General features: G+C 39.4%; 3 protein-coding genes across 5 annotated transcripts in view; 2 read left to right on the top strand and 1 right to left on the bottom strand.

Annotated features, from left to right (window-relative positions):
• Nucleotides 1-4,250, top strand: part of LOC121735805 (tRNA (adenine(58)-N(1))-methyltransferase catalytic subunit TRMT61A) — a 98,525-nt gene extending 94,275 nt beyond the window's left edge. Inside the window, exons 6-7 of the mRNA XM_042126766.1 lie at nt 3,629-3,758; nt 4,162-4,250. Coding sequence (XP_041982700.1) covers nt 3,629-3,758; nt 4,162-4,235 — 204 coding nt within the window. The 3' untranslated portion in view covers nt 4,236-4,250. The remainder of the gene's footprint in view (nt 1-3,628; nt 3,759-4,161) is intronic.
• A 1,154-nt stretch (nt 4,251-5,404) lies between these two features.
• LOC121736175 lies at nt 5,405-6,356 on the top strand. The gene is made up of 2 exons (XM_042127262.1): nt 5,405-5,413; nt 5,718-6,356. The coding sequence occupies exons 1-2, from the start codon at nt 5,405-5,407 to the stop codon at nt 6,354-6,356; spliced, it is 648 nt and encodes a 215-aa protein (XP_041983196.1).
• Nucleotides 6,357-13,799: 7,443 nt separating this feature from the next.
• The window catches only part of LOC121735747 (HEAT repeat-containing protein 5B), a 55,603-nt gene continuing 48,086 nt past the window's right edge, over nt 13,800-21,316 (bottom strand). For 2 of the 3 annotated variants that reach the window (XM_042126664.1, XM_042126663.1), the window contains exons 32-41: nt 19,413-19,536; nt 18,726-18,877; nt 18,315-18,496; nt 17,460-17,574; nt 16,514-16,714; nt 16,127-16,266; nt 15,671-15,866; nt 15,175-15,192; nt 14,902-15,035; nt 13,800-14,198 (exon numbers count right to left, since the gene is read on the bottom strand). In XM_042126664.1, coding sequence (XP_041982598.1) covers nt 14,037-14,198; nt 14,902-15,035; nt 15,175-15,192; nt 15,671-15,866; nt 16,127-16,266; nt 16,514-16,714; nt 17,460-17,574; nt 18,315-18,496; nt 18,726-18,877; nt 19,413-19,536 — 1,424 coding nt within the window. In that variant the 3' untranslated portion in view covers nt 13,800-14,036. The remainder of the gene's footprint in view (nt 14,199-14,901; nt 15,036-15,174; nt 15,193-15,670; nt 15,867-16,126; nt 16,267-16,513; nt 16,715-17,459; nt 17,575-18,314; nt 18,497-18,725; nt 18,878-19,412; nt 19,537-21,316) is intronic. The other variant, XM_042126665.1, reaches the window with a different exon arrangement.

The following is a 21,316-nucleotide window of genomic DNA, read 5'->3' as shown; positions in this document are numbered from 1 at the left end:
AGCACAAAAATCGTGCATGAAAGACTCAGAGAACTTCGCTCAGATGAGAAATCACCTCAAAAATGTTTGAGCGACAATCATCACCTAGTGCATAAAGACAAGGATCTTGTACGCTTGGTTACTCTTGTCAACGTGAATCAGTGGCGGATTAACCCTTAATCAAATTAAGCAATGGGCATTGTCCAAAAAAATCACATGTACTTTTAAAATTTTCGTTAAAATAGGGTATTTTAAGAATATAAATTAAATAATTTTGAAATTCATTGGCTAGTTTTTTCTCAATAAATTTTTAAAGTTTCGCTGTGACGTCATCATCGGCGGCCAATAGACTTCTGCAGTATGTTTTAAATTTCATTTCAATCTTATTTATAATGGCTGGTTCGTCAAATGCAAGTTCTCATTATGTGAAAGCTGATACGAGAAGCTTACCAAAAGTTCGAAACGTAATGTTGGTCGAATTTATTGCTAATTTAACGCCATTGAAGGTCAAACTAAGGTTAAACATATTTGTTTAAAAATATAAGTAACTAATGGGTATTTTTTTCGTTTATATACAGAAAAACGATCACTGACCTTATTCCTCGAAATGTTTTTGTAATGAGCAAAATTAAAAAAAAATGGACAATCCCCATTGCCTAGGGCATCACGTCTGAGGGGGCACCAGAGGAAGCACAAAAAAATCCGTCCGTAGGGCACGTTCACATCTCACTCTCACGTCACCAAAAACTACACCAAAAAAAGTTTCTAGGATAAAACTAATGTTTTGGGGCGGTAAAGGTTTAAAGACAGATTCTTATATAGTTGACGTACAGATAGGGGGCGGGCCCCCCTATCTGTACGTCAACTATAGAGATGGATTGCTTAGGGCATCACGTAGTCTTAATCCGTCACTGACGTGAATAGAAAACATGCCTGTCTCTAAAAACACCAGCGCTTTACGTTCTCATACTAGTTTACCAAGCCCTAACTCCGTTAGGGGGACGAAATTAAAATACAATAAAAACAAAATAAGCTATCCAAAAATAATTAGCGGTCCAACTGCTAAATTGTTAATGGCTGTTTCTTCTAGAAGTATCTAGCTGTGTCAAATGACGCTTTACGTAGAGGCATTAAGAGGATACACCAGGGGCTAGAGAAATGAAAAAAAAGCACGTGTAATATCTATAGCTGTCTCCCTTACCTCAAGCCTATACCGCAGAACGCGATAGAGACAACTGCAGAAAATCCAGAAAATCAACGATTCGTTGTCCCCTGATTCCTTCTCCAAAACTTAACCGATTTAAGTACTTTTTTCATTAAAGATTAAAAAAGGCTTGAGCTGTGTTCCTATGTTTTGTTTTTTTTTTGTATAATCTAGCCAAATCTGTTTTCTGGACGTTTGAACACAGTGGAAAATCTGGCCATTTTTTTGGGTTTTAGAACGTTAATATCTTATTTAATAATGAAATTATGAAAAAAAAGAAAACATAGGGACATCGTATTAGTGGCCGTAGATATTCAGGAAAAAAATTATAACTCTACTAGCATTATCCAGGGAGGAAACAGGGGACAACGTTTGTATGGAAAAAAGGGCGGTATGGACTCCTCTTAAGGTGACGCCGCGTGAAAGTAAAAAAACCGTGTAAGATATGTTTTAGATTGCTTGTTTTCTATGACAGGCCGGCGCGGCCTCTCATAGAAAACAAGCAATGGAACAGCAAAAAAATGGAAAGGGCGTAAGCGACAAAATGGTTTTTGTCGTGTAATTTAAAAACTATAAATACATTTCATATAAGCTATGGGCAAATTAAAGTGTATGCTTGAACCAATCTATGTACTTTTGGAAGCTTAAATCACTCTCCTCTGTTGGCAAAATAGGAATCCCTTTTTTTACAGAGGTATTTTTGATTGATTTTTCTGTGTTATACAAATTGACCAATCGTGTTATGCTATGGGTAATTCAAAGACAAAGACAATATGATGAATACTGACAATGAACTTTAATTTCTTAGCTTTAGTCATTGCTGAGAAAAATCGATATCGCTACAGCCAAATTATCAAGGTGTCGCCTTAAGCTAAAACCGCACTACGTGACACTACGTGGCAGTGACGTGACGCGAGTCGCGACACTTGACGTTATACAGAACTGACGTTCTAGAACGTGCAGTGTCGCGTCGTGTCGTGTCGTGTCGCTTTAGAGCGGTCTCGCTTTTACTTCTGATTTCGATCACTCGGCAAGAACTCCAAGAAGGCTTGTATAGCTGCATCTTAGCGTTCACTTTTGTATCCCCATCTTCCCGTTTCCTAGATCTATGGTCGTCGTTTGCGGTTGATACAACGCGCACAATTCAGTATAATCCCCCCGGTCAAGGTGAAGTACATCATGGATACGTTGACTTAGGTCCTGTGCTCTTACGTCTTCACATCCAGTAGGATATTACTGCAATGTTGCACGCTAGAGTGCAGCACCGACATAGATAGTAAAGGAAAAGTTTAGTTCGACGTTTCACAACGTTTCTGTCAATATTCTTGACGTGTGCAACATTTCGGATTTTGGCTTTAGATTAGGTACGCTGGACTTATGATACCCAACTGTTTTTGTGCCTATTTGAAGCGGAATCAGCGCCCCCAATGCGGGGGAAGAGAACTAAATGATAAATCTGACGTAATTTGCCAGTAATTTTAAAGGGTATCATAAGTCCAGCGTACTTGTATAATAGAGGTCAGTGCACTTTGGGAATTTTTACGTATGTGCTATTGGCGCCCTCGAGCGTGACAAAAAATGGGGGTACGCAATCGTAAGTGGTCCATGAAAATAAATTTGGTTTGCAGTGAAGAACTAAAATAGGTTTTTGTTATCGGAACGCATAGAAAGATAATTAATTTGTTAAGAAGTAAAGCGACTGTTACATAAAATTATAGAAAGTTTCATAGATAAGTAGGTATCCAGGAGGAGGGGTAACCCTGCCTACAAAAGGTTCCACCTTCAGGGGGTCCACTGGATTTGAAAGGGGTTTGGGAGGAAGTTTGGCAACCTATGTAATTATAGAGTACCTATAGGAATCCTCAATGATTTGTAGTGATATTGCATATTAAAGTTTGACATAACAGTCGGCATCACAAAGGTATTTCAACAGCTGACTCCACATGCCGCCTCTGTTATTACTGCCGCCGCGTTATCAACGATTTCATAACTAATTTAAGACATACGCCGCTTACATGTGCAGTGTTTAACACTCTCAACGTATTATTATCACCTCTGTGGTCCTGAGGGCTGAGTACCGTGGTCTACTATGATAATGTTATGTATTTTTGTTCCTATCCGTATTTATTATGAGACAATAAAGTTTTATTTCTTTTTTTTAAAAGTGGTTAGTCATGTTCGATACACTTTTTATATCGATGTCGAAACTGATAATTTAGTTAGAACTTAAAACATAATCAACAACCTGGTTGTTATTCTTCACTAAATACTATAATCAGTGCCAGATTTATATTTTTTATGAGCGTGGACCACTTCATTTTCGCCGCCCCATGTACGAAATCGACGCCCCCCTAGGACGCTGCCGCCCCTAAGTTGCGGCTAAATCTACTTCCTTTTTATAAATCCAGGACTGCCTAGGTATACTAAATAATTTATCTTCCTCAGAGTGCTGACAACCCGGTGGAGGAGAAACCGTCGAGCGACAAGAGCTACGTGGTGGGAACGTGGCCGGCCAGCACCCCCGGACATACCGGCTACCTCACTGTTGCCACGCTTCCGCCGGCATTCATACGCAGTGAGTATTATGCTAGCTTCTCACGGCGCGTAATATCTCGAGCCGCGCCGCGCCGAGCCGTACGAGCGAGCACGAGCCAACAGGCGAGTCCGCGCTACACGTTCACGCGGCGCGTAATAACACGAGCCGCTCGAGCCGCGCCGAGCCGCGCCTTTGAAGTTACCAACTTTAATCGGATCGGACGCGCCTGCTTGAGCCAGCCCGCGCCACCTCGAGCCATTCCATACGGCGCGTGGCTCGAGCTGGCGCGGAGCGGCTCGTGATATTACGCGTCGTGAGAAGCCAGCATTATACACGGACTACTAAAATATACTAAAATATTTTTAACGTATTTATTAAACAGCTTTTTATAACCGGTAAAGAGTAAGGAAAATATTTTATGATGAATGATTTATTTTTACAGAAAAACCACAGCAGAGCCAAAACGGTGCTAAGGACAGTACAGACAGCGACAAAATGACTGTCGACGAAAGTTAATTTATTGTGTAAATAAATATTATTAAATATAATTATCTAATTTCATTGTCTAGAGTATAGGCCCTAGACTCTAGAGGTACCTAATATCAAACTTAACTTGAATTTCCACTTTGACTTGATGACATCGCAAAAAAAACAAAATCTTCACAGCAATCGGTGTTCCCTTAAAACTATTATGAGCACATGGGGCTACCGCTACTAATTTGTTTCAATTCACAAAAAAATTAACAAATAAATGAGAGTAGTCACTAGAAAAATCTTAGAATTAGTAGGTGGGACGAAAAACTTAATGCAAACACTTCTTCATAATTATGTTATGTGGTACTTCAATACTAAATAACAGTAACACATGAAAATTATTAGAATTTTCTTGAATAATCCCGAAAGTCCCGAAATTCTACATTTGAAAATTAAAAAAAAATAGCTTTAAGATGTAGGCATGCCGTTTATATAGGCAACAAAGTAAGAAACAAATATTGCCTCAAATTTTTTTGACCTTCCCACTAATTCTAGATTTTTCTTGTGACTATCCCCAATATTAGGTATGTCTAAATTTGTAAGGTATGTTAAGAAATGCCTCGTTAAGATTTAACAAACAGAAGTTGGTGAAACTAGGTCAGACTACATCCCTTTAATGGTAGATTCATGATGAGGACGAATCATCCCCCGCGCGCGCGCCATTCGATCAACATTGTTTCAGTTTCACTCCGCGTTTAAAAATACGAAAAAAATAGTTTTACAGTGCAACTTCGCAAATAAAGTTAATATTATTCAAATTAGACCTGCAAAGAACCTAACAGTGAGAGAAAAAAGGGAAAATAGCGTTATTGTGTTAGATTTTAAAATAATATTTTTTAAGTTATAACCTTCAAGAACTAGAAAGTGACTTTCAGTGCATTTCGCGCGCAAAAAAAGTAATAACAATAAAAATTAATATCAATATTGTACTTTAAAATATAACGCAGTGAATGTTGTTGGTGGCATATGTGTTAAGTGATTAATGTTTAATTGACTGCTTAGTTTAATCTAATTTTAATTTCAAAAATAATAAATATCGATAAACCGTGTCCTTAAAAGCGCCATCTATGCGAGGTGCTTGGTACTACGTCATATAAAGGTCCATAAATTTCAATTTTAATAACATTTTCAAGGATGAATAAATGCAAAACATGCGCCAAGTCTGTTAAGCCGCAAGATGTCGCTAAGTGTAGTTCATGCTCGGGAATTTATCATAAAAAATGTGTCGGCGCTAGCGCTGAGATGAAAGACTGGTCTTGTTCTGCCTGTAGTGACAAAAACGATAGGAGCCAAAGTGATTTATCTGGCCTTAAGTCAGTAAACAGCACATTCCACTCGTCCTCACAAATGTACCCGGGAGACTTTACCGACGTAGTTGAGATGCGTAGAGAGATGGCCCTCTACATGGCGGAGCTTCGAGAGTACCGCCAGGAGATGTAGGAGTGGCGAACTGAGGTACTTAAGCGGCTGGAGGGCCTGGAGCGTCGAGTAGAAGTGGTCGAGAAAACATCGTCGTCCAAGGTAGCTGATCTGGAGCAGGTGGTCTCACAGCTCAAATCCGAGCTCAATGACAGAGATCAGGAGGCTCTGCTGGCGGACCTGGACGTGGGTAACCTGCCCGAGAGTACGGGCGAAAACACCACACACACGGTCACAGTCCTGGCAGCTAAATTAGGTGTTCAGCTGAGCAGCACCGATATAGTGTTCGCCGAGCGGGTTGGCGCAGTGGAGCGGTCCCCCACGGGCGACGCCACGGCGGCGGAGGAGAGGCGCGCGCGGCGCATCGTGGTGCGGCTGGCGCGGCGAGACCTGCGCGACGAGCTGCTGCGCGCCGCCCGTGTGCGCCGCACGCTCAACAGCGCCGACCTGGGTGCGCCCGGAGCGCCGCGCCGCGTCTACGTCAACGAGCGGCTGACGCGCGCTAACCGCGTGCTGTTCCACCAGGCCCGCGAGGAGTGCCGGCGGCTGCAGTGGCGGTACTCGTGGACCAAACGAGGCAGAATCTACGTTCGCCAGGGCGACGGGAAACCGGTGTTCTCTATACGATGTGATGCAGATCTGGCGCGGGTTTTTAATTGCGCAAATGTTAGTCAAACTGCATAATAATTTTGTTTTCAAAAACACTATTTTTACTTACTACTTTAAGACATTTTTAACATATTATTATTATTGTATTTTAAAATTGATCTGCCGACAGCATCTTTATGTAAAATATATAGAATACCTTTTTTCAAATACTCAAGCAAAAACCGTGTTTTGTGTACTAAAACTTTATTCATTACTGAATTTGTTAATTTTAGCATATTTTTTGTTATTAATAGATGCTCAAAGGCAATCTGGCTTTTGTAAAATAGAAGAATTAGAGTGCTCTTATTACCTAAAAAAATTTACACGACGGCCAACACTAACTTTAGTACAAATACGTAAAATAATAATTATTAATGTTAATCTAATAAGTTACTTCTCTATAAATTCTTCCTACGTCAGGTTTTGTTTGTTACTATTCTTTTGTTTTTATTATTATACACTGTCAAACAAATTTTTAAAATCTCTAAGTATACAATATGTTTTAGTTCTCAAGATGATTATGACTGGACTAGTGAGTAGGTTTAGACTGAACATCTCGAGGTCGATCCTTATGAAATTAAAAATGCGACTACTCTGTTATACTTTGATTACGTATAATATTATTATGTTATCTAGTCTTTACAATAAGTTAACATTTCTATTCACTTATGTATACTTAATTTCATATTATTACGATACAAGTAATTTAATATATTTTATGTGCTATATTATACCATATTATAAGTTTTTAATTAGCGCAGAGAACTCTTTAAAAACATCTATTTTTCAATATTATAACCGGATTAGTATATTAGAACATGCTATATCTTCTCAAAATGCTTAAACTAAAAAAAGTAAAAGTTGGTTTTCTTAATCCCGGCTCGCTAGGATCCCGACATGATGAATTCCTGATTGCCATGGATCGTCATAACTGCGATATAGTCGCCATTAATGAAACGTGGTTAAGACCTGGCGAAGACGGCCGCGCGCCGAAGGTGCCGGGCTACCGGCTCGTGCACAAACCCCGACAGGACGCAGTTCGCTTGCGCGGTGGTGGTGTAGGCTTCTACATTAGGAAGGGTTTGACGATACAAACATACACGCGCTACACATCACCACCTAATGTTGAGCAAATGTGGCTGTCTTTTAAGGCTAACGGCAAAATTATTTATATTGGTACAGCTTACCGGCCGCCTTGGTTTTCCGTTAATTCGTTTCTAGATGCCCTTACCGATACTATCACCAACTTACCAGCCCACGATTTTATATATCTAACAGGTGATTTTAATATCAATTTTCTTAATTGTCATACTAATAATTACAGTTATAAAACATTACAGGATTTTTTGTCCATTCACCGGTTGCGTCAATGCGCTACGGAGGCGACACATTTTTCAACAAAATATACAGACACACTTATCGACCTTGTCTGTACGAATACCGATCTGGACCGAGTATCTATCGACTATATAGCTGACCTCAGTAGTCATGCTTTTCTTACGTTTTTTATTAATATACCTAAAATAAAACCAGTTGTCACAAAAATTAAATTCAGACCCATTAGAGATATTGACTTGACTGACTTGGATGATACTATTAATACTATTGACTGGCACTCGATCATGAATATGACAGACGTAAATGATATGACACAATACTTTACTGACAGCGTCCTTGCGCTATTTGACACACTAGCTCCTATTAAGTCATTTACTACAAAAGAACGACAGTACCCCTGGATTACATATAACATTAAACTCATGATCAAACAACGCGATGCTGCTCACAGACGAGCACGTAGAACCAAGGACGTGGTGCACATTACCTTCTATAAGGATCTTAAGCGTGAAGTATCTCGAGCCTTAGAGCGGGAAAAAGCCGCATATTTTGACAAATATATTAATTCTAACATCAGTACTCCGAAAGAAATGTGGAAAAATCTGAAACATAATATGAATTTGAACAAAACTAAATCAGATTCTACACTTCCCCAACATCTTTGTGACCCTAATCTTATTAACAAATTCTTCCTTGACGTCCCTGGAACTAACGTAATACCACCACCCACCTTCACCTATTTTGAAACCAACACGTTTGGCCCTGCAAAATTTAGTTTTGCTACCGTAAGCGAGAGCGATGTGTTGAAAATTCTTCGATCCCTTCAATCTAATGCGCTAGGTGTTGATGGTCTGTCATTGGATATGCTCATAATGATCTGTCGCTCTGATATCTGCCTTAAGACCGTAACCTTAATTATTAATACTTCTCTCTTAACTGGCTCCTTTCCAAAAATGTGGCACCAAGCTATTGTAAAACCTATACCGAAAAAAGATAACGTGACTGACTTTAAAGATCTTAGACCAATAAGTATTCTACCCTGTATGTCTAAAATTCTTGAAAAGGTCGTTTGCGAACAAATAACTCAATATCTGGAAAATAATAACATTTTACCTTCAACTCAATCAGGCTTTCGCAAAAGTCATAGCACCACGACTGCACTTCTGGACGTCGTTGACAATATACTAAGTGCACAGGATAAAGGCGAAGGAACTATTTTAGTACTACTAGATTACTCGCGCGCTTTTGATACTATAAATGTTCCCTTGTTACTTTCTAAATTAAAATATTATGGTTTTGACGATATTTCCATTTCATGGTTCTCCAGTTACCTCACCAATCGATCACAAGTTGTAGAAATTCGAAACGCAGATGGTAATACTATATATTCTGAACCGTGCAACGTTGATAGGGGTGTACCTCAAGGTTCAGTTCTTGGACCCAAATCATTTAGTATTTACAGCGCAGACATTACACAGCACATACATCACTGTAAACATCATATATATGCTGACGACATTCAATTGTATATATCGTTTAAGCTAGGCAATCTAAAACAGGCTATGGATATGTTAAATGACGATTTAAAGCGAATATTTGAATGGTCGGAAGCTAACGCTCTGGCACTAAACCCGTCCAAAACAAAGTATATGGTTCTCGGTTCCAAAACTCAAGTTAAAAAAATTTGCGATAGTCAGTTACTCTCAGTGAACATTAAAGGTGAAGAAATTGAAAGAGTCAATGAAGCGAAAAATTTAGGAATCGTTATGGATGAAAATTTACGTTTTGAAAAGCATACAGTAAAAGTGGTAAGCAGCTGCTTCTTTAGATTAAAACTTTTGTATAACATAAGAAAATATTTACCGAAAGAGTTACGTACAACCGTCTGCGAATCACTTGTCCTTTCTAAACTTAACTATGCGGATGTCGTTACTGGGCCATGTCTTATGTCTAAATCTAAAAAAATGATACAAAAAGTTCAAAATGCTTGTGCTAGGTATTGTCTGACCATCCCTCCTAGAACACATGTTTCTCCTTACATAAACAACGAGAGATGGCTCAATATGGATCATCGTAGGCAACTGCACTTTGCGACGCTCCTTTTTGGGGTTATCAGGCATAAAACACCTCTATACCTCTTTAATAAATTGCAGTGGGCTGGTGACAGTCAGCTGTCCATGACCACCAGGGGCTCGAGCTACTTGCTTATCACTCAATCTCACCACTCAGCCGCGTTTCGAGGAAGCTTTAGACACGTTGCCAGTAAAGTCTGGAATAACCTCCTACCTCCACTAAGAGCCGTAAAGTTTATTGATAACTTTAAGCTTAAATTCAAGCATCACTTATTGCATTTGCAAACAAAAAATAATTATTATTAGTCCAGCCCTAGTAAAATAGTCGTTTATGTTTACAATATTATATTAAATATATTTTTATTTATATACCTACCTATTAAAAACTATTCCTATTTATATATTATATGTACATTATCATATTAACATGCGTTACATTCTTTTTTATAAGTTTATTACATTTTTATGATAATTAACATTATTCATAAACATTTCCCTACACCATGTCAATATTGTAACAAATACCTTAAGGTTCTTGTATCATGTTATATTTAATATCGACCTTTTGTATTTAAACTATTTTATTTCTTTTCCGTAACTTGATTTATGGGGGTAGGGGTTCGCGGAAGACCAGGGACAGCGGCGACTGTCGCTGTCAAAACCTGAGCGGTCCCCTTTTCCTTATTTTTTTGGCATTGCACTGCCATAAATATTATGTTGTTTAAATATGCAAATTTTGTTACTTTTATTTTAGGATAGTGCTTTCTTTGTTTTCATATTCTCTCATGTACACTTTTTTTTCTCTTTTGTATTTTTTGTTTATTGTGGTTGTGTAATGTTAAAAATTGGAATAAAGATTTTTTTTATTTTTTTTATTTTTATTAAAATAAAAGAACATTTTTTTTGCAAGTTTATTACAGCTTAAATATTAATGATTTAATTAAATTATTACTATATTAAACTTAAAATAGTTGTAAAGTAAATAGAAGTTCTATATAGCTATACGCTATTGGAAGTCAGTACATGAAAAAAGTGACAATATATTGATCTACCTCCTTATGCTAAGTACTCACATACGAATCGAAGGAAATGACATATTTGACATATTTAATTCCATCGAGCCGGCTTGAAGCGAGCCTTCGAGCTGTCAGTTTAGCGGTCCACACGGTGGTTATTGCTCGATTTGGAGTAAAACTATCGAGCAAAACCGTATGTGAATACTTAGCATTACAAATAAAAACATTTGACGCAGTAAAAGTCCGCTGTCGCCTGTTAGGCTGCGTTTCCACCAGGGATGTGTTGCGAGGAATGTGTTTTAAAGATCCAATAGCATCGCCGCGCTGAGCGATGTCACGGCAAGCTCATGTCAGTGAAGCGATTCTATTGGTTCTTAAAAACACATTCCTCGCAAATCGCAACACATATCTGGTGGAAACGCAGCCTTATGCGATGTTTTCTATATGACAGACAAACAAAAGGAGACTTTATAGTCATTTGCAGTGTTAACATTTTTATTTGTAAGTGTATAGACACAGACATAGATCAAGATAGATACCGCATGTCCCTTCATTTGTATAAAAACGAGTGTGCCACTTTTTTCCTACCTACTGCCACGTACGGATGATAAGAAACGTGTCCATTATCTAGATTCTGGGCCAACGTTTCTATTCGAATTTCTACAGCTCTATACGGCATAATTAGGCATTTTTAAAATTCAATTGGCTACCGATTCCGAACGGTGGAGCGCAAACTAAAGAACAGAGTATCGAAAGACGAGCATTGCTCGTCGTTTGGGAACTCGATATGGCACGCGAAGCACATACACATGCGGTATCTATCTTGATCTATGTCTGTGGGTATAGAGAACTAAAGTGCCATTGAAGAAATTTATTCATAGGCAGTTGGTGGAACTACGTCCTTAGGTCGAATTATTTCAATTCAATGTTATTTTAGTTCATCCGTCGGCTGGGTTTGACATAACGTGACCAAATAACGCAGGTCCGCCATCTGCCTATGAATCAACTTATCTGATTATTACATAATATAAATAAGATTTACCAAATAAAATAGACTATTCGGACTTTCTCATTGAAAACCCCAGTTAATAAACTTACAATAATATGAAGATGTATACTGCTTATACACATATTTCTGAAATCTAATTTAATCTTAGACAATCAAATTCCAAAAAGCGTTACTTCATTGCATTACCGTAAAAGTGTTTATTTTATAAAATTTGGCAGATCAACACGCAGTTTTTCTATCACAGAGTATGATATACTTTCAAAAATTCATTTTAAATATATATTTTGTTTCGATTTATAAAATATACAAATAAGTATACTAGATACAGCCAATTATACTTAACACTTTGAAAAAGTGATTAGAAAAAAAATGACTAAGTAAATAAAAAAATCTTAATGTTAAAAAAACATTTGTACTGCTGTAAAGGTGGCACAAAACTTTAAAACGCTCGGCAAAAATACATATTATTTGATTTTGTAGTCACAGTAAACATTTTAAATATTTTGCTGAACTATATTTAAAATTTGCGCAGCTTACAACAATAAAAACTTCATTTTTATCATATACATATAAAAATCTATAATGCGCATTAGAAATCAAACAAAAATGTTATGAAAAACAAACCTTACATCTACATTTTGATAAAATGCTTTATAGAATGTTTTATTTATTTGTAAGGCGGTTTATTGGAATCATAGTAAATATATATTTCATACTTAAAATCGACTGGACTGGAAGGCTAAAAAGCTTTGCTTTTGTAATATTATATCATGCTAAAACTTTAACGTTTATCATTTAATTATTATTGTTAGGAACGTTACTATATTTCATTAGGTATTATGTTATTAATTAAAAACTAGTTTTTCAAGTAAAATGAAAGTATTTTATAATAATTAATATTTTAGTACATTACTAAAGACCATACAAGGGTGTCTAAATCATACAGATTCAGCTATTTTTTTTCCTTTTTAACCCCCGACAAAAAAGAGGGGTGTTATAAGTTTGACGTGTTTTTTAATCTCATTGCTAATACTATTTGTGGTTTCACAAAATAATTGACTTTTTATTTTTAATGAACGTTCGTCGCTCAATAAACAAACTTGATTGTTTTACATAATTTGAGATCGAAAAATGCTTTTTATTCGAGCCTTATTTTTTTAATGTAAAAAAAACTTTTCACAAATACCTATTACCATAATTATTATTGTGGTTAAAACTCGATAAAAATCAACTTGGGTTAAAAATTCGTAAACTTCGAATTAAAATGGTTTTTGTTTGTTGGTACTGTACTACTTCGCGCTATATTTATCTATATACTAGCTGTCCCGGTGAACTTCGTGTCACTTTAAAACCTTCCCTGGACTTCTACGAATATTTTAAGTTTAGACTTAATCAGCCCAATCCGTTCAGCCGTTTTCGAGTTTTAGCGCGACTAACACATTTGAAAATCCATTTTTATATATAAGATAATTCCCATTTGGCGCCAAGTCTTCCGAAACTACTGGGTCGATTTCGATGCAATCTAGTGTGCTTGGCTGGTATAAATAGTCAGTACTCAAGATGCATCTCGGTCTCAAGACACTGTTTAGGCTCTGTGATTGGTTGGCTGTCAAAATTTGGACCAATCACCAATCACAGAGGGTCGCATCTTAAGTACTGACTATTTATACCAGCCTAAGAGCCCAACATCTGTTTCATCCGCGAAATAATATTATAGTTTACGAATAATAAAAACTAAGCAAAAGTAACTCCGTCAAAAAACATGCTCTACAATACTTGTCAAAAATGTGTACCTTAGGTACATATTTCAATATCTCATTTGCAATATTCAAAAATCATTTGCAATATTTAGGTGGCCTTGTCCCTTGAGCGGTATCAGGCTAACGTTACATGACAGTTCGAAAGGAACCAAATTTAAAACGGTAATAGTATGGGAGTTACGATTCCTTAGTTTTTATTATTCGTAGATTATATATAGAATACCAAACAATGCATAATCTCTCGCCAGTCATATCTGTCATCAATCCCACTGGGTTATGAGAATAAAGGAGTCTTGTGTATTGCATACACACTTGGGCACTATAAAATTACTCCCGAGTGACCTACTTTCAGTGAATCCGGCCACCGTCACCGAAACCGGTGTGAGTTGTAGTTTTTCTATGGTTGCTGAAGTGTATGAAGTCTATGAAGTATGAGAATGTGTTCATGCGACAATACTTGGAAACCATAAAATTACTTCTTAGCTGGCCCGGGTCACCGAAAGCTAGATAGGCGTTTTCATTTATCTAAAGTCGCTGAAGTCAGTTTTGAGTTGTATAGAAGGTTGTGGGCGGGTGTAGGCGGGGCGCTGCGGGCGGGGCGCGCGCGCTGATTGGCTCGCCTTCACAGCGCCCTCTAGTTTCGTCCGTAGCTCGGATGACTGCTGCATCATCGTTTTGAACTCCTGGAATACGTGAATGTTACTATTAGATAGTCGCCTACAGCGTCTATCGTAGGGCTTTTTAGAATTTCAAAATAGACTATTTGACAGTAAGAAAATTTTGTGATTATTTGCTTTAAATGCATAAAATGACGTTTCTTTATGGATTTACATAAGTTTTAATAAAAATAATAACAATTAATAATATATCCAAAAACACAAAAATATGTTTGGCTTTTTGTATCTCGCGCCACTTATTCGAAAACGATCCGGACTGGCTAATGTCGTGATGACGTCATAATCGCGTAATAGTCGTATTCATTTCGTTTTTCAACGCATTGCGCATACGCTAAGCTGTTCGCTTAGCATAATCACTGGTAAAATTTCGTCTTCAAAATATATTGTATCTATATTTTTTTGTAGTTCACTTCACACCTTTCATCTGTCACGAACTGTTAAACCATTTTCGAAAATACTTTTGAATAGTCTGAGTAAGGCCAGGCGCGCACTAGCGGCCAGGTCACAGCGGCCATCGAAAGTATGATGTGGCCGCTGGTCGCCGTGCGGTCAGGTGCGCGTGGTCTATGGCGGTTCCATACTAAGGTATCTATCTCAATGGCCGTCGCGACCTGGCCGCTGCGGTTTGGCCGCTAGTGCGCGCTCGGGCTAAGACGCCTATTTTGGGCGCTTGACAGACGAGCTAATAATATAATATATCCTCTTATACCTGTGGATATCTAGGTCCGACGCGCATGAGCCACGCGAGCGCAAAATCGTGTAGCGTGCGCGCGTGCGGCGGCGCAGAGCCCTCGCGTAGATATCCTATCACGATAGGCACCAACATCCATAGCAGTTGGATACCTGGAAACGACAAGTTATTGAATATACTTAATACAATATATTTGCTATAAAAATAACTTAAAATAGGCCAATAATAAAATAGGAATATTACAAGGGGATACAAATTTCATATCTATAGATTTTGGCTCGTGGCTCTTACCTTTGTAATATGTATCCTCTGTGCATAGGACATAAAAAAAATATTACATTACAACCTTTATTCAAAATCTTTATTCACAAAGATAAATAGCGCATATAGGTTTCGCAGCGGTCACCGCCCGCGCGTATTTTTGTCAGTTTTTTTTTTATTAATTGCTTTAATAGTAATTACTAACGTTGACTACACCACGGCAGATGACTATAACGGGCGTACTCGCAGACGCATGTACGAACTTTTTTATTTTTCACTAGAAGACGCCCGCAACTCCGTTGCGCCGAAAGTAGTTTATCGCGCGGGAACCGTTCATTTTTCCGGGGTAAAAGTATCCTATGTCCTTTACCGGGACTCAAAGTATCTCCATACCAAATTTCAGCAAAATCGGTGCAGTGGTTTGGGCGTGAAGAGGTAACAGACAGACAGACAGACACACTTTCGCATTTATAATATTAGTATGGATTGTATTCCACCTTTAACATACTACAAATCATTAACTTACGTTCACTATCCGGCACAGCGTCTACCAGTCTATCCAGTGCGCCGACAGCCGCGATCGCTGCACGCACGTGCGCCGCATCTGCGGGCGCGCGTGCGGACGCGGCGCGGGCGAGCACGCGGGCGCCGAGCGCGCGCGCCCACAACGCCGCGCCGCCGGACCAGAGCGCCCCGACTACGGTGCAGCATTCCGCGAACACCTAAAACATCATGAGAATTAATTTATTCTATTTGTTTAAATAAAAAAACTTGTGGATTTTCGGTGTAGGACGTCTTACTTTACGGCGAGTGTATTTATAGGTGTTTTAATTAAATTGAAACTTATTTATAGCTTCAAAAAGTTATTTTCAATCACTTTACTTTCGGAACTTACTTCCGCAACTTGCACTTCCGGACCGAGTTCCTATTTACACCTTGTTTTCCGTCGTGTGTCAGTTGTATATAGCTATCTCTGTCGTACCTCGTTGTCGGCGGTGTCTAGACACTGTCTCAGGTGGTTGACGGCGGGGTAGTGCAGTGCGGCAGTGAGCGGCGCGTGACGCAGTACCGCCGCCATCGCGCGCGCGCCGACCACGCCGTCTAGACGCTGGTCCGCCTCCTCTGTAACACATAAAAGTATTTTAGACGCACGATACAGTCCACGATATTATTGATAACAATGTTTAAATAAACTTTATAATATGGAATTGGCCAGCAAACGAGTAGACTTAATAGTAAACGATTATGTCTCTATAGACACTCGCAACACAACTCCTCTTTTAACAAGTTTTACATCGCCGCTCAAGCGTCGCACCATGCCCCCTTTTGCGGCGACACAACACCTCATCATCATCACTAAAACACTCACCGCACTTGACGCGCTCCACAAGTTTAGCCAGCGTCGCCTGCAACAGGCGGTCGTGCTGCGCGCGCGTGTGCGGCAACAGTCGCGCCGCGCTGCAGCCGCCGCACCGCTCGAGCAACGCCACGCCCCCCTCCGCGGCGACCGGCCCGCCGGATAAAACTTCCGTGCCGAGGTATAACAGAGTCGGAAGAACGGACAGAGCGCCTGGAAATAAATTATTTAAGTATACTTTAAATTATTTATGTAATACGAGCTTTTGCCCGCGGCTTCGCTCGCGTTAAGAAGTATTACTACAAACTTTCATCCCCTATTTTAACCCCTTGGAGGTAGAATTGATCAAAATCCTTTCTTAGCGGATGCCTACGTCATATCATCTACCTGCATGCCAAATTTCAGCCCGATCGGTCCAGTGGTTTGGGCTGTGCGTTGATAGATCACCATGTCAGTCAGTCAACTTTGAGTTTTATATATATAGAAGAAGATAGAAGAAGAAGACTTATAAACTAATGAAGAATAATAAATACAAAAAAGTATCATGAACAAAAGGGAATCAGTAGTCCTACACCCGAACTGATACGAATTTGATTTACGGGTCTGGTTAGTTCCAAATTGAGCCGCAGCACGATCGTGCGCTAGTATAGCCGTCAGGAGTGGGAAAAGCCGTTGAGATTGAATTACTTCCGAATTGAGCCGCAGCACAATGCTGCGCTGATATAATATAATATATCGGAAGCTTTGAGATCGAGCTGATTCGGTTCTCGATTCGATTCTGAATGAGATAAAAATAACAATTGCAAACAATGTTCCAACACTGAAATATGTATATTAAATGGCAGCGCAGACCACTACGCGTTATTAAAAAAAACTGGAATTTCATACATCTCAGGCCATTGCGAGTTGTTATTTTTCAAGTTCTGCGTTTTGGGAAGCTGAAACTAGTTTCACTAACCTTGTGGACTAGTGAGCGTGGTCAGCTCCGCCATGCAGCCGAGGGTTTTGACCAGTAACGTGTCTCCGTGCACACCCAGACCCTTCTTCACGCCGATCACACCCACTGTGCCCTCCTGCAAATGAAATTTCAAGCTCTCTAAGTTAGATACTACAGGCGATCAAATCATTGTTTAGAACAACATAATAATATAATCACGGTTAAATATTTTTTGTATGACGCGCGACATCAATTCTATGAAATGTAAAATGTCGCGTCGCTCCGTTGCTGCGTAGTGTCGCTTAGTGCGGTCTCGCAGACAAATTAACAGGCGTTTGACAGCAGATATACAAGCTACTGTCTGTCAATAGCAGATATTTGCTGTCAAGCGCTTGTTACAGTTCGACAAGGCTATTTATGAACGTGGCGAGAAAAGGAACTAAACGCTTCTATCATACAAAAACGTAATTTTTGACAGGTGTTTGACAGTTCTCCTTTACCAGCAGCGCTCCCGTCAATGTCACCCACGTTCATTTAAAGCCTTGTCGAGCTGTACTTATCGCAAGACGCGTATCGTAGACCGCAACGCGACGCGTAGATGCAATTATGAATTTGTATGCATTTGACAGATTTGCAAGACGTCTGACGCAGTTGTCTGCGCTATCGGTTGATGTCTGCAAAATATCTGCTAAGATTCATCATCAAGAGCGATTCATAAAGGCCAATTCAGACCGCAACGCGACGCGCAGATGCATTTGTAAATTTGTATGGATTTGACAGATTTGCAAGACATCTCACGCAATTGAAATCTGTCAATTCAGTACAAATTGAGAGGTCCGAATTGACCGTTACCCTACAGCATAACACCGCACATACCTGCTTCATAGGACTGAGGCGCGGCAGGCGGCGCACCAGCAGGCACACGCACACCTCGAGGCAAGCGAACACCAGCGACTTGCCGGGGGGCAGGTCCCCCGTCGGCCCGCCCTCGCCCAGCGTGTGGACCACCTCGAGCACGGACTGCGGGATGTTCTCCGGCGACTCGTCCGGCGCTAGCTCTGAAAATGGTTGGAGGAGTTATTGTTTAGTGTTCTTGTTTCTGTGTTGCAATATGAATAGACACAGAAGAGTAACTCAGGCATGTCCTTGAAATCAATCTATGGTGCCTTGAGTAATCTTTTTTTAATAACTTAAGGAATGGCGGCGGTAAGCGCCCCCACGTCCGCCACTAGAACTAGCGCCTCCCCGCTGTGGGAGCGAGACGGGTGATGCGGCCGTCTCTCTCACCTCTGATCTTGGCGTGCATGGCGGCGGTGAGCTGGTCGCGAGCGCCGCGCAGCACTAGCGCCACCACGTCCGCCACTAGAACCAGCGCCTCCACGCTGTCCAATGTGAGCCCAGTGCGGTGGATGATTTGACACAATTCTATTGCTAGCGCTCTGAAAAAAAATATAAGTTGGTACAACCCTCTCTTTGAAGCCGATGAAAAGGTTTGAATAAGGGAGATCGCAGACGACAGTCTTTTTGTGCGATCGAGTCTGCGGCGCCCATACAGTCGCGACTGTATGGGCGCCGCAGATTCGATCGCACAAAAAGTCTGTCGTCTGCGATCTCCCTAAATCATAGACACAATATTCTGTTGTAGGTATAATAAAAAGGTAAATTTGTGTAAAAATAACGACGCATTTGCGTTCAAGTGTCGTCTTAGATTCATACTTAATAAAGGGGTATGAAGATTTTGGCCCACCTACTGTCCGCTATTGTTTTTTCGCGTTCACGAATATTTTTTTCACATTTCGAAGATTTGAGCTGCCAGTTGCGATATCCTAAATTGGTAAAACTTTGGCAGCTCATATCTTCGAAAGGTGACACTTTACGCGGTTATGTCCAAGATAGCTATCCATTTTTAAAACAGAAGATTGAGACACTTTGTCTCATACTATATTCCTCAATGTATTTATTGTGAATACTCACTTGTCCTTCAACAGCCTCGCTCTGTTCTCGGGCGCGTCGAGTAGCGTGACGAGTGACAGGAGCACCGTGATGGTGTTCTCTACGGTCATGTCGCGCTGTGCGCACAGGGCCTCCATGCAGATACCTGGAAAAACATGGCGACATACACATAAAAGGGCTAGAGAACAAACTGATAAGACCTAAAATTACTATGGAGAGAGGACAAATAAGTACCTGAAATATGTAACAAATACAATATATTATTACGGGATGAGGAAAAACTGTCACCGAAGCTTTATTAAGAAAAAGTTAAAAGTGGAAGTGCTAAATGTTTGAGATTGTCATCGATTATCTATACTAATATTATAAAGAGGAAAACTTTGTTTGTATAATTGTAATGAATAGACTCAAAAACGACTGGACTGATTTTAAAAATTCTTTCACCATTCGAAAGCTACATTATCCACGAGTAACATAGGCTAAATTTTATTTTGGAAAAGATAGGTTTCCGTAAGATTTTCGGACACAAGGTGTAAAAAATCAACCAGAAAAGTTACTTATTTTGCGTACGCTGCCTAAACTATAAAAGATAGAACCATAAAATGTTCCAATTAGTTGTAGGTCTTATAAATATCTACAAAAAAGTTCGGGACACACTATACCTATCTATGTCGAGTGAGGCACAACAACCATTTTTTTTATTTAAAAAATTTGAATTTTTTTGGACTACATTTAAACGCGTTTATTTTACTCATGCTATTAATCCTTATCAAAATAAATTATTTCGTTACTAAGTACAGTTTATGTAGATAATATTTAGTCTTTGAGTGACTAAAATTGGACGTTTGGTTTTGAAGTTATAGCGAAATTAAAATATTACGATGTCTACTGCACGGCCCGTTGCGAAGTGGGCGTCATCAAGGCGGGAGTGCGCGTGCGAGAGGGAAGTTTATATCTATGAGTAAGGAAGTCTTATAATAATTTTCTTGCGATTTTTTTAGATTTTGTTCTTAAAACTACACATATGCAAAAGTTTTTCTCAGGGCTAACCAACAGTTCTTTTCAGAGCTAAACAACAGTTATTTTCAGAACAGAACAGCTAGAATATTACACGCTATTAACCGATTCAATGCGGCGCACGTTTTTGAAGACTTTCAGTCGTGGCGGCATACAATTTTCTCGTGACACGTGAGCCGTGTCATACGCCGTAGAAGTAGATGACACGGCTACCGTGTCACCCGCCACGTTCAAAAAGGTTTCTTGGTTTTTACGTGTTTATTAACTTAATTTATTTTAATTGAACCCAAACCATTGTTGTTAACGAAAGGCTACGTTGTTTTGAGTTGATTTCGAGTAGTTTTACCAAGTTTTAACCTGAAAATGGCAGTTAAGCAATTTTTTTTATTCAGGTGTTGCAAACCTTTTGTAGGTTTGAAAGTTAGAAAAATGAGTATATAAAATAGGTTTCCGATGTAAATTATACGTTCGTAGATAAAAAATGTATGAACAGAGTGCTTTCCGGCGGGGGTCCGGCGGGCGTACGGCTGGGCTAAAAAAGAAGACAGCCCCTACTTTTTTCAATTCACAGAATATTCAGAAACGAAGCCTATAGGGTTGTTTTATTGCGTGAAAATTTAAGACGGTTTTGTTCGGAGTAGAAACTTCTAAAGTGTAATTTGAGGAACATAAATCGCTTTCTAAATTACACGGCCCACGTGTCATACGTAACGCCACACGTTAAAAACCCATAAGACGCGGCTGCCGTATAATCCGCAATGAATGCACCTTTTAAAAAAGTTTGACGGCCCCAACTTTTTGAATATTCAGAGGCGAAGCCTATAGCCTTGTTCAACGTGGAAAATTAAGATGATTTTGTTTAGAGTAGAACCTTCTAAAGTGTAATTTGAGGGAGACAAGCGTTTTTT

This window comes from Aricia agestis, chromosome 18 (assembly GCF_905147365.1).
Source record: "Aricia agestis chromosome 18, ilAriAges1.1, whole genome shotgun sequence".
NCBI lineage: Eukaryota > Metazoa > Arthropoda > Insecta > Lepidoptera > Lycaenidae > Aricia > Aricia agestis.
The sequence above is the reverse complement of the archived record's forward strand: the minus strand, read 5'-3'. Positions and strand labels throughout refer to the sequence as shown.